This window comes from Sceloporus occidentalis, unplaced genomic scaffold, assembly GCF_023333645.1.
Source record: "Sceloporus occidentalis isolate IW3139 unplaced genomic scaffold, rSceOcc1.0.p SCAF_392, whole genome shotgun sequence".
Taxonomy (NCBI): Eukaryota; Metazoa; Chordata; class Lepidosauria; order Squamata; family Phrynosomatidae; genus Sceloporus; species Sceloporus occidentalis.
The window spans coordinates 329,552-342,500 of NW_028317372.1; the positions used below are offsets into that span (position 1 = coordinate 329,552).

General features: G+C 44.3%; 2 protein-coding genes across 2 annotated transcripts in view; one reads left to right on the forward strand and one right to left on the reverse strand.

The window, feature by feature from the left end:
- LOC149273229 (heparan-alpha-glucosaminide N-acetyltransferase-like) overlaps window positions 1-12,949 on the forward strand; it is a 97,009-nt gene that overhangs the window by 20,692 nt on the left and 63,368 nt on the right. The window contains exons 3-4 of the mRNA XM_089506570.1: window positions 731-849; window positions 10,794-10,915. Coding sequence (XP_089362696.1) covers window positions 731-849; window positions 10,794-10,915 — 241 coding nt within the window. The remainder of the gene's footprint in view (window positions 1-730; window positions 850-10,793; window positions 10,916-12,949) is intronic.
- LOC149273230 (uncharacterized) overlaps window positions 11,526-12,949 on the reverse strand; it is a 22,170-nt gene continuing 20,746 nt past the window's right edge. The window contains exon 3 of the mRNA XM_089506572.1: window positions 11,526-11,641. Coding sequence (XP_089362698.1) covers window positions 11,526-11,641 — 116 coding nt within the window. The remainder of the gene's footprint in view (window positions 11,642-12,949) is intronic.

The following is a 12,949-nucleotide window of genomic DNA, read 5'->3' on the forward strand; positions in this document are numbered from 1 at the left end:
GTGTATATCCAATGAGGGGTGCGTGCCACCTATTACTAACGCGACTAGCAAGAGGGTTAAAACGATATCGCCCTGATTCGTCATTTCAGGTGTGGAAGGGAGGTGTGTCTACCTGCAGCCTTATATAAGCCCTACCCAACTTCTAATCACTGCTTGGTTTCTCAAACTTGTTGAATCTCCTTCTACCTGCTATTCCTATGTATCTCCTGGCTATGGACCTCAACTTGGGTTAAGGTTACCTGCTTGTCTCCTGGCTGCAGACCTCGGCTTGCCTTATGGACTTTTGAACTGAGTGTTTGGTGCTATTTTGTACTTGGGTCGTGTTTATCAGTGAGATTGAGCAGTGGCACCCCTCTGCTGTGTTTACTCCATTATCCACATCTTGATTATCCTTTTTTTCATCTACTATATAACCTCCAGGGTATGGAATTTTAAATGCTTGCTGATGTCTAATGAATATGATTTCATATATTTAATTTCCAGGTGATTATAACACCATAGCTTATTTTTCTATATTAGCATGTGTGGTAACTTCCAGATTGCACACCTATTGGTAATGGCTGCCTCCTACAGATCTTTCTTGAGTTTAGCGTATAATTAATTTTTTATCAATTCCTAGTAAAACATAAAATAAAACATAAATGCAAGTAAAAAATAATCCAGCTTTTGTTTGTTCTTGTAAACATATCTCTAATGTCCAACTTTCTGTCTCCTTATTTCAATATAACAGTGCCTGTATCAAGTTTTAATTGATGTTAATGCTACAAATGATGTAAGTACAGCGGTGGACACCAGACACTCCCTTACTCTTCAACTGAATGGCACCTCACGGAAAAAAGAACTGTGTTGGTGGGTTACAAAATATTGTGTAAACAAACAAAAATCCATAATTTGCGCCATACTGTTTGAGTTTTTTCCTTCAGCAAACATTGATCTGGTACATACATAATGTCCTATTAGGTCATATATCAATATTATTATAATACAAGTTTAAATGTAAAATTGGTGTCATTGTATTCTTCCTCTGAATGTTGAATCACATCAAATCGACATTTTTTCAGGTATGACAGCAACATATCAGTGCCTGCTTTTTGTCATGTAACCGTGTTCTGAGAAAACATAAGTGGTTAAACATTTTAGATGATTCAAGGGACAGTAAAATGTCCCTGATAGCCCCAGTAAACAGGAATGCACTCCCTCGTTCATCGTTCGATTATTCTTGCCACTGATTGGTTGCTCGAAGAGCCAGTCAGTGGCAGGAAAGCACACTCATTGAAATCCTAGGCACTTTTCACTCATTTTTACAGGAGCCTGAATAGATCCCCATGTACAGCATTCACAGAGCCGGTGATAGGTAGAGCCTATCACTTGCAAGGTGATGTGTTTGGCCAAACACAGGTCCTGCACAAAAAATAGCTGTGGAAGGGGGAAATCCACACATGGAGATTCTCAAGGGACACTCCACAGAAATTTAAAGCGAGCACTTGAGCATTCAATACTACTGGGAATGTTTGTATTTCTATATTAAGTTATAAAATAGTGATGTTCAGATCATGAACTAATTTAAGGTGCAGTTAGAGGTAAAGGTGGGCAAACTAAGGGGAATCTAAATTCCGGGAGCAGTGAAGATTATTAATGTATTTATTTATAAAAGCATGGTGTCAGTGATATTCTCTGAATCATTCTCTGAATGATTCAAATCTCTGTAAGATTCGAATCTCTGAATGATTCTCTGAACGACTCTCTGCCTTCAGTGACATCACTAGAGTAGGCAGGCAGGAGGGTTCTTTGACTCTAATGAAAGGGGCGAGGCCAATCGTCAGTGTGACTGCAGGGAGGGACTGGGAAATGGTAACTTCTGTGAGTCACACTGAGTGATCCGAAGAGTCAGATTATGAATCGAATCATTTCAATGAACGACTCAAAATGATCCGATTTGCTTTACTGATCCGAACTTCCCATCACGATTCTAAAGGTGTAACGCAGCATAAACGTCATTACATGGATGTGAACCTGTGTCCAAGGGACATGTAAAATCTCATTTGATACCCTCAATAAACACTTATAAAGATACCCTTATAAAGCAATCTGGCAACCGATAACTTCTATAACTTTGGTATGTTTTTGTGATGGGACGCCCTGTACTCAGAGTGGGTACTCCCGCCAAACGTTTCTTCCTCCTGCTGGGACACCAGCGATTAACACCTTCAGCGCCAGAAGGGGGGATGCCGCTGCACCAGCACTGTGGCTAGCCGAAGCTGAGCTACACAGTGTGACTGTATTTAAACAGTACAAGGGGTGATTTACATACAATAGACATAGCAAACCACACAAAGTTTCCCATCAGTTCCTCTGTTGCTCGTGGCTCCGTGTTTGCACTCAGCCCAATAGGGGGTCGCTATAGTAGTCTGTGGGGAGGAAGGTAAACACGGGCGGTTCCCTGACTTCTGGTTGAAACCTGCTGGATATCAGATCCAGGTGCAAATAAGGGCAGCAACAACTAATCGATAATAATCGGTAATGAAAATCGTCAACGATTTTCATTGATTAGTCGAATCGATTTTTATCGATTATAAAAAGGTTGTTTTCAGAGCAAATGCTCTGATAAACTCCTCTCCTTCTATAATCCGACCTCAAACAGAGATCGAATTATAACACTTGAATCCAGATCCCCCGCAGTGCTGCAGGGGACCTGGATTCCCCTCACTGTCAGCCGGTTTGTGTACTTGTGATGCTCACACACACAACCACCACTTCCGCTGGGACTTCTACGATGCAGCGCCAGCATCACATGACCTTCATCGTAGGTCCATCGTAGAAGCCCCAGCGGAAGTGAAGGGGAGTAACGGAGGCTGTCTGTGCACATCGTGCAGACCCCCACCAGCTGATAGAGAGGAGAATCCAGGTCTCCTGCAGAGGTTCATCCTCTCTTTCAGCTGGTGGGGGTCTGCGTGATGTGCACAGACAGCTTCTATGAAGCTCCAGTGAAAGTGCCAGCCAGCAACTGAGGTTCACAAGACACCAGAGAGTCGGTGAGAGAGGCAGAGTGGTGTATGGGAGTCGGGGGGGGGGGATGTTACAGGGTCACCGTACCCAAGGCTGGGTCCCCCTGTTTGAGGGCTGAGGAATCACCAGTCAGTCCCTCATACGGATAGCACTCAGCTATCCACGGATCATCCAGACCACCATTCGTAGTAAACCAAGAAGAACCTCTTTATTACAAACACAGAGAATTTATATCCAATCTCAATGCAATGTGTACAGAACCCAACCCCCAATCCCATCAGCCACATCCCATCACAAATCCTGTCAGTATACAGGGGATGTATCAGGTGAGGGGATTACAGAATACAATGGGTTCCCCCACCTGTGTTATCCCCCCTGTAGTGCGGGTGCCGTCTGGGCAGACAGGGCTGTGCTGGCTGATTAAGAGCCCCAGCCAGATTATAGGATCGTCTCTTTGAAGGCTGGGGCTGAATCCACATCAGTCTCTGGGCCGGTTACACAATAAACACAATATAATATATTACCGGGTGACGGTATACGGAACCGGACACAAAACATATCAGCCAGCTAGCCTGGCCCTGTCACAGGGGGGGAGAGGCAGAGTGGTGTATGGGAGTTGGGGGGGGAGTGGCAGAGTGGTGTATGGGAGTCGGGGGGGAGAGTGGCAGAGTGGTGTATGGGAGTCTGGGGGGAGAGTGGCAGAGTGTTGTATGGGAGTCGGGGGGAGAGTGGTGTATGGGAGTCGGGGGGAGAGTGGTGTATGGGAGTCGGGGGGGAGAGTGGTGTATGGGAGTCGGGGGGAGAGTGGTGTATGGGAGTTGGGGGGAGAGTGGCAGAGTGGTGTATGGGAGTCAGGGGGAGAGAGGTAGAGTGGTGTATGGGAGTCGGGGGGAGGCAGAGTGGTGTATGGGAGTCGGGGGGAGAGTGGCAGAGTGGTGTATGGGAGTCGGGGGGAGAGTGGCAGAGTGGTGTATGGGAGTCGGGGGGGAGAGTGGCAGAGTGGTGTATGGGAGTCTGGGGGGAGAGTGGCAGAGTGTTGTATGGGAGTCGGGGGGAGAGTGGTGTATGGGAGTCGGGGGGGAGAGTGGTGTATGGGAGTCGGGGGGGAGAGTGGTGTATGGGAGTCGGGGGGAGAGTGGTGTATGGGAGTTGGGGGGAGAGTGGCAGAGTGGTGTATGGGAGTCAGGGGGAGAGAGGTAGAGTGGTGTATGGGAGTCGGGGGGAGGCAGAGTGGTGTATGGGAGTCGGGGGGAGAGTGGCAGAGTGGTGTATGGGAGTCGGGGGGAGAGTGGCAGAGTGGTGTATGGGAGTCGGGGGGGAGAGTGGCAGAGTGGTGTATGGGAGTCGGGGGGGAGAGTGGCAGAGTGGTGTATGGGAGTCGGGGGGGAGAGTGGCAGAGTGGTGTATGGGAGTCGGGGGGAGAGTGGTGTATGGGAGTCGGGGGGAGGGTGGCAGAGTGGTGTATGGGAGTCGGGGGGGAGAGTGGTGTATGGGAGTCGGGGGGAGAGTTGTGTATGGGAGTTGGGGGGAGAGTGGCAGAGTGGTGTATGGGAGTCAGGGGGAGAGAGGTAGAGTGGTGTATGGGAGTCGGGGGGGAGGCAGAGTGGTGTATGGGAGTCGGGGGGAGAGTGGCAGAATGGTATATGGGAGTCGGGGGGAGAGTGGCAGAGTGGTGTATGGGAGTCGGGGGGGAGAGTGGCAGAGTGGTGTATGGGAGTCGGGGGGGAGAGTGGCAGAGTGGTTTATGGGAGTCGGGGGGGAGAGTGGCAGAGTGGTGTATGGGAGTCGGGGGGGAGAGTGGCAGAGTGGTGTATGGGAGTCGGGGGGGAGAGTGGCAGAGTGGTGTATGGGAGTCGGGGGGGAGAGTGGCAGAGTGGTGTATGGGAGTCGGGGGGGAGAGTGGCAGAGTGGTGTATGGGAGTCGGGGGGGGAGTGGCAGAGTGGTGTATGGGAGTCGGGGGGGAGAGTGGCAGAGTGGTGTATGGGAGTCGGGGGGGAGAGTGGCAGAGTGGTGTATGGGAGTCAGGGGGAGAGTGGCAGAGTGGTGTATGGGAGTCGGGGGGGAGAGTGGTGTATGGGAGTCGGGGGGGGGAGAGTGGTGTATGGGAGTCGGGGGGGAGAGTGGCAGAGTGGTGTATGGGAGTCAGGGGGAGAGTGGCAGAGTGGTGTATGGGAGTCGGGGGGGGTGGTGTATGGGAGTCGGGGGGGAGAGTGGTGTATGGGAGTCGGGGGGGGGAGAGTGGTGTATGGGAGTCGGGGGGAGAGAGGTAGAGTGGTTTATGAGTGAGTTATAGTGGTGTATGGGGGAGTAAAATGAATTTCAGTGTGTCATATCTGGGGGAGGCAGAGTGGTGAATCAGGAAGTATAATGAATTTCAGGGTGGTGTAGGGCATTTATGGGGGGCAAAGTGGCATATCAGGGTGCACAGTGGCATATAGGGAAGTATAAGGCATAAATGGGGGGCGAGTGACATATTGGAAGGTATAAGATATATCTGAGGGGCAGTGGCATATTGGAAGGGGGCATAAGGCATATCAAGATTGGGCATATCAGGGGGGCATAAGACATATCTGGGGGTATAGGGTATATCAGGGGGCTCATTTGCATATCACTGGCATATAAGGAATACTCCTTATATCGGGGCACAGTGGCATCTCTGGCATATAGGAGGTATAAGGCATATCTGGGGCAGAGTGGCAAGCTGGGGGTCAGATGTGCATAACTGGGGGCAGTTTGGCAAATAAAAGAAAATATAAACAAGGCTTTTTTCTCATATTTCTTATTAAATATGAAAAAATTGTTAACATATGAATTAATATTTACTAATAACGTTAAGTATTAAAATCTAGTTTGAGAAACACTGTTTGGGTTATTGTAGCTTTTATTATTATGTCGGTAAAATAAGAAGGTGAATAGAGAAATGCCATCGTGATAAAGAGATGAAAGTTTAAATTTTAAGTTTTTTTATTTTGTTTTTTTAACACCCACTTTGTTCATTACATTATTTTAAATAAAAGAAAAATTTGCATTTTTTAATCCGATTAATCGAAAAAATAATCGGCCAACTAAGCGATTATTAAAATAATCGTTAGTTGCAGCCCTAGTGCAAATACCGGCCACAGAGGTCTCTGTTCTGTAAGTCCTGACCCGATGGAGAGTAACACCCCCACATAACCCCCCTCCCAAAATACAGGAACCCCAAATCTGTGTCCAAGCTCCACAGTCTTTAGAGTCTCTGATGCTTGGGGAAGAAGTAGTCCTACACAGTGAGTCCTTATCTTAGTGCCTTATGCTAAACCGTGAAATAGCTAACCTAGCTGGACCTTCTAACTTATAAAAGTCTATTTAGTTAGGGACTTCATAGCATTGCCAGAAAGAATCTTCTCAGTGTGGTACCTGTCCAGGGAAATGCACTGAAAATATACCATGACTGACAACAGCAGCCGCCAGTTCTGCATTTAACCCCTTCGTGACAAAGGCTGATTTTACTTTTTGTACCCTTCGTGACAATGGCCGTTTTAACATTTCTGCGCTGCTCGTGTTTAGCTGTAATTTTCTTCTTTCCCATTTACTGAACCCACACACATTAGATATTGTTTTTTTCAGGACAAGAAGGGCTTTCTTTAGATGACATTGTTTTGATTGTATCATATTATTTACTATTAAAAAAAGTATAAAATATGGTGAAAAATTTAGAAAAAAATGACTGTTTCTAACTTTTAGTTGAAAAATCTTTTACTCATCTATAAAAGGTAATAAAAAAACCTGCTAAATAGATTCTACTATTTGTCCTGAGTTTAGAAATACCCAATGTTTTTATGTTTTTTTGCTTTTTTCTGCACGTTATGGAGCAATAAGTACAGGTACCGTTTTGCTATTTCAAAGCCATTTTTTCCAAATCTGGTAATTCTTCCCCCCATGAGCCATTTCGGGTATCTTTGAAGCCGGCCAATGCAATTTACCCCATCAAGTCATATATTTTTGAAAACTAGACAGCCCAGGGTATTCCAAATGCTGGTATTTTAACCCTTTCTAAGCACTTCTACCATCAGCCTTTGTCAAACTTTATGGTAGTAATTTTTTTGCATTTGTTTTTTCACACACATTTTACTTTAGGTATAAATAAACAGGTTCTGGTATATGTCACTATCAAAAAACACCCCAATATGTGTTTAGCAACATATCCTGAGTACAGCGATACCTCACATGAATGATTTTGCCTGGCTGTTCGGGGGCATTTGGGGCATGCACATTTTTCAATGTTGAACTTTGGCATTTGGGGATCCACTGCCCGTGCCCTATTTGGTACATCTTTGAGCCGGGCCATTTCAGTATGCCCAACAAAACTATATATTTTTGAAAACTAGACACCCCAGGGTATTTTAAATGCTGGTATTTTAACTCTTTGCATGCACACATTTTACCACCAGCATTTTTTCAAAGTTTGCAGTAGTATTTTTGTGTGTGTATTTTTCCCACACACACCTACTTTATGTATGAATTTACAGCTCCTGGTATATGCCGCCGTCACACGACACCCCAATATGTGTTCAGCAACATCTCCTGAGTACAGTGATACCCCACATGCATGGTTTTGTCATTTTTGGGGGGAACTAAAAGGCCACATTTGGTACATGTGCATTTTTCTAATTGGAAATTAGATGTGTGGCCATCCTTCCCCCCGTGTTAATTGGGACCTTGTTGAACCCGGCCAATTCAATTTACCCCATCAAATCATACATTTTTTAAAAGTAGACACCCCATGGGCATTTAATATGCCAGTATTTTAACTCTTTCCATGCGAGAATTGTTTTAAGCTAATATGCTAATTTTAGGACTTGCTCACAAAAATATATTTTTTATATATATATTTTTTTTTTGCCTTTTTTTTATTTTTTTAACATTTTTTTTCAACTTGAAGGTTCCCCTGATAGTGACATCAGTGGGAAATTATTTTTACATTTTACTGGTTTTTTACAATTTTTTTTCTAATTATTATTAATTTTATTTTATTTTTAAATTTTTTTTTCTAATCACACTGTGATTAGAAAGCTGAGCTCCATTGACTTGCATGGTTGAATGCAGTACCTATATTCAACCTGCAAGTGGAGCCTAGAGGGTCTGGAGACCGTCTAGCGAACTTTTTAGACTTTGTTTCTTTATTGAAGTTTCCCGGACCGCCGGCGAAGATCACCGGCAGCTGCGGCTGTGACCGCTCTCCGGAGTGGTCACAGCCCATCCAAAGGTAAGTGTTTGGTGTCGCTGGATGCCTCCTGATCGAGGCATTCCAGCGACACCATTTAAGTTTAGGAGGCGATCGTTGATCGCCTCCTAAATGCTTTTAAAACGGGCGTCTGCCGCCATACAAAGTATGGCGGATGTTGACGCCCCGGGGAGGGGCCAGAGATGGCCCCTTTGTGCCGATAATGGCGTTGCTGAATGCCTCGAGGTCGAGGCATTACAGCAACGCCGTTTCGGTGCAGAAAGCGAAAATAGATCGCTGTCTGCACCCGTTTAATGACGTGCCGGTCCTGGCACGTCATTTGTCGTTATCGACATGAATTTCCGTGACGTGCCCGGACCGGCAATTGTCATCAAGGGGTTAAAGGAGGTTTATTGGAACAAAATAAAATGTCTTTAGTCACATATACACAAAAAGAAAGGTTGGAATGCAGCACTCAGAAGTGAAATGGTGCACGAGCCAGGGTACCACCAAGTCCCTCAATAAATCCAAAATAAAGAAGCAGAGGCTCAGCACTCAAATGATAAGGTGAGTTTATTTCACGCAGGCAACGTTTCGACGCACACCTGTGCTTCTTTATTTTGGATTTAGTCATATAAAGCGATGTATGCTCGGGTTGGAAGTGTGTATGTATATATATATATATATATATATATATATATATATACATACACCGTATTTGCTCGATTATAAGACGACCCCCCAAATCTGAATATTAATTTAGGAAAAAAAGAAAAAGCCTTAATATAAGATGACCCTATAGGAAAAAGTTTTACCCGTAAATGTTAATTCATGTAAACTATATTTTTTAATAAAAGCTATGATTGAGAAAAATATTTTGGTTTTATTTCCTTCTATTTTCCAACCTGCCCCCGCAGTGATGCACTATATGCCGCTGTGCCCCATGATATGCCTTTTAACCCTATATGCCACGCGCAGACCTTCCCCGACTGTCAGAGAGAATTCCCCGCGCCGGTGCTGCACCGGTGCGGGGAACTCTGATCTCTGACAGCCGGGGAAGGTCTGCGCGATGGACGCAGACAACTCCCGCTGCTAGCCACACCTCCTTCCAGCTGCAGCGTACACGTCTACACACTGCCCCGGCTGCACACCGGGGACTCGGAAGCACCGGTAAGTGGGGCGGGGGGGGGGAGACAGGAGGATCCAGGTGCCCTGCAGCTGCGGGGGATCTGGATCTTAGTCGTCTCATAGTCAGACCTATTTGAGGTCTGATTATAAGACGACCCCGATTATAAGACGAGGGGTATTTTTCAGAGCATTTGAAAAAAACCTTGTCTTATAATCGAGCAAATACGGTATATATATATATATATGTATGTGTGTGTGTGTGTGTGTATATATATATATATATATATATATATGTATGTATGTATGTGTATATATACCGTATTTGCTCAATTATAAGACGACCCTGATTATAAGATGACCCCCCAAAATCTGAATATTAGTTTATGACAAAAAGAAAAAGCCTGAATATAAGACGACCCTATAGGAAAAAAGTTTTACCAGTAAATGTTAATTCATGTAAACTATGTGAACAATTTTTTTTTAATAAAAGCTATGATTGAGAAAAATATTTTTTTATTTCTTTTTTTTCCTCAACCTGCCCCCCCAGTTATGCACATCTGCCCCCTGGCTTGCCACTCTGCCCCAGAAATGCCTTATACCCCCTATATGCCACTGTGCCCCATGATATGCCTTTTGACCCCCTATGTGCCACTCTGCTTCCAGAATTGCCTTATACCCCTGTATGCCACTCTGGAATTTAGGGGGTTAAAGGGCATATTATGGGGCAGAGTGGCATATAGGGAGCTATAAGGCATTTCAGGAGGCAGAGTAGCATATAGAGGGTTAAAAGGCATTTCTGGAGGCAGAGTGGCATTAAGGGGATTAAAAGGCATTTCACAGAGCATTCTGCCTCCAGAAATGCCTTATGCCCCCCATTTAACACTCCCTCCCCCTCCCTCCTCCAAACTTACCCAAGCTTCCGAGTCCCCTGTGCGTAGTCCGGGCAGCGTGTAGAGCTCTACGCTATTTGCGTAGACAACTTCCGCTGCAGCCGGGAGGAGGTGCGGCCGGCGGGGGTTGTTTGCGTCCATCGCGCAGACCTTCCCCGGTCCAGCGCTGCCCGGACTAAGCACCGGGGACTCATAAGTACCGGTAAGTGGGGTGGGGGTGAGACAGGAGGATTCAGGTCCCCTGCATCGCTGCGGGGGATCTGGATCTTAGTCTCATAGTCAGACCTAGTTGAGGTCTGATTATAAGACGACGCCGATTATAAGACTTTGCTCTGGAAAAAACCTGGTGTTATAATCGCGCAAATATGGTATATATAATATATATATATATATATATATGTCACATTAAAGGTGAAAAAAATTCTGACATGATTTATCTTTGTCTCATTCTTTAACATCACAAGAACCTGGCATTTTAACAGGGGTGTGTAGACTTTTTATAACCACTGAAAGCTAATTTACCAATGGTATTTCACCTTAACTTGTCATGTTACCTCTCTTACAGTATGCACTACAGATTTAGTGAATATGGAAATTATTCCTTGTGGGTGAAGCTCAACCTTTCTGAAAGCACCAATGTAACGTGCAGCATTGTAATCAACCAGAATCCTGGCTACAGCTACCTTCGTATGTATTTCTTTGTATCTCTCTCTCATCAAATCAGCTTTATTGGCATGACAGGATTTTGAGTTTTCAGTCCCAGTGGTTTTTGTTACATCAAGTCCCATATCTTTTTTGCTATTTTTACCATATGTGAACTAAATTAAGATTCCCTTTTACTCACAATTTTTTCTGTTTTTCAGAAGTAATTTGAAACCATGCAAACATATAAAAAAACAAAAGAAAATGTTTTCTTAGACTTTCTGATGCACATTAGATGTCACTGATGAACAATGACCCAATTTGTGTTTGGCAAAATCCCCGGTTTACAGACATACCCTACATACATATTTTTAGGTTCTAGAGGGCCACTTCCTCCTCTTACATAGTACCCAATAGAGTAGTATTTTACTAATTATGGTTTAAGGGGTGTGGGAGGTAGTGAATGAGGGGGTTATACTTTTTACATGTAGTGCTAAGCTAATGAGATATAAGGGGCTTTATTATTATTATTATTATTATGTTTTTTTTGTTGAATATTGATAGAAAGAGATCTTATACATCAAGATGTAGTATTTCTGTTCGATTTTTGTCCCATATTACAGGATCTTGTTATGAGACCGGTCCCCAAATCTCATTACTGTTGTGGTCCGACATAGGGACCCTGAGCGTCAGCGTTGGGAACTTCCCCAGGAATAGTCTGTACGGTAGCCGGGCTGTAGTTCCATAGCCGCGACTGAGTAAACCCTGGTCCTAAAGATTAGTGATAAAACCAGGTCCCAGTCATGCGCAGGGCACAGTAAATGATGATCTGCTGGTTTTTTAACATCAAGGTGTGATTTATGCTCCTAGAGGAAATGAAGAAACAAAGGAGAAAACTACAAACGGTGTAAACAGTCTTCTGCAGCCCTAGTTTTGTGACGGTTATATCTTGATTTCTGATTTTTATGTGCCAAGTGCATTATTTTACATTCATCAACACACTTGGGCCAATTCTTCTAATTTACTTAAGTAATTTGTCATATAACCTGTTTAACTTGGATGACCTACCCTGTTGGCAGACCTTTGTATCATCTGCAAATAGACATACCTTACCATTACAAACTTCTCTAATATCACTAATAAAAATACTTCCTCTGAGTGACAGGAGGCAGAATGTTCTATAATCAATCATTGCCTTATCCATTCATCTAATCCCAAAAACTGCAAGTTATTTATAAGTTTTCTATGGGGGGCAGTGTCGAATGCCTTACTGAAATCTAACAGATCCTCCATGGTCTGTTATCTTAGTTAGCCAGTTAAAACAATAAGTTAAGTTAGTCTGTGACAGGATCTCCCTGTAGTTAACCCAAACTGTTTCTGATCATGTAAACAATTTACAAACCGGATATTTAACAATTGTGTCCTTTAGCATTGTTTTCAATAACTTGCCAACTACTTACATAAGCAGAGGCGTCGCTACAGGGGGGCAATTGCCCCCCCTGTTGCCCCCCCCCCGCTGAATTTGAAACCACCCAGGACAGTCCTTGACTGCTAACGACGGCATGGTGCCGTCGCTAGCAGTCCCAGTGCAGTCAGGTGCTAAGAACGGCACCATGCCGTCACTAGCACTATCTTACCTTGATGGAGGTCTGTGGACCCCCATCACCACCTACCCCGGCGATCTGCCCCTCACACTGAAGGGCATCACCGGGGCCACCCGATCTGCCCGGTGACGTCTCGCGCAACTTTATTAACTTTATCTCAGGCGTCTAAGCAGCTACATACCCCCAACATATACCATTGGAAAGGTAATCGCCTCACCTTTCCAACTGTATATAGATTGTAAAAAAAGAATAAAAAATATTAAGTTAAAAAAAATAAAAATGTAAAAAAAATGATTTGGGGGTCTCTTAAGGCAGATAAAAAAAGATCAAAATTGCCTAGAGACCCCCAAATTAAATTATTTAAACATAAAGTAGTTTAACTTAAAAAAAAAAAAATAAAAAAGTTTAAGTATTCTAGCTAAATGATCACTGTGGTAGCCAATGTTACCACAGCGATCATATAGCTATAAAAAGT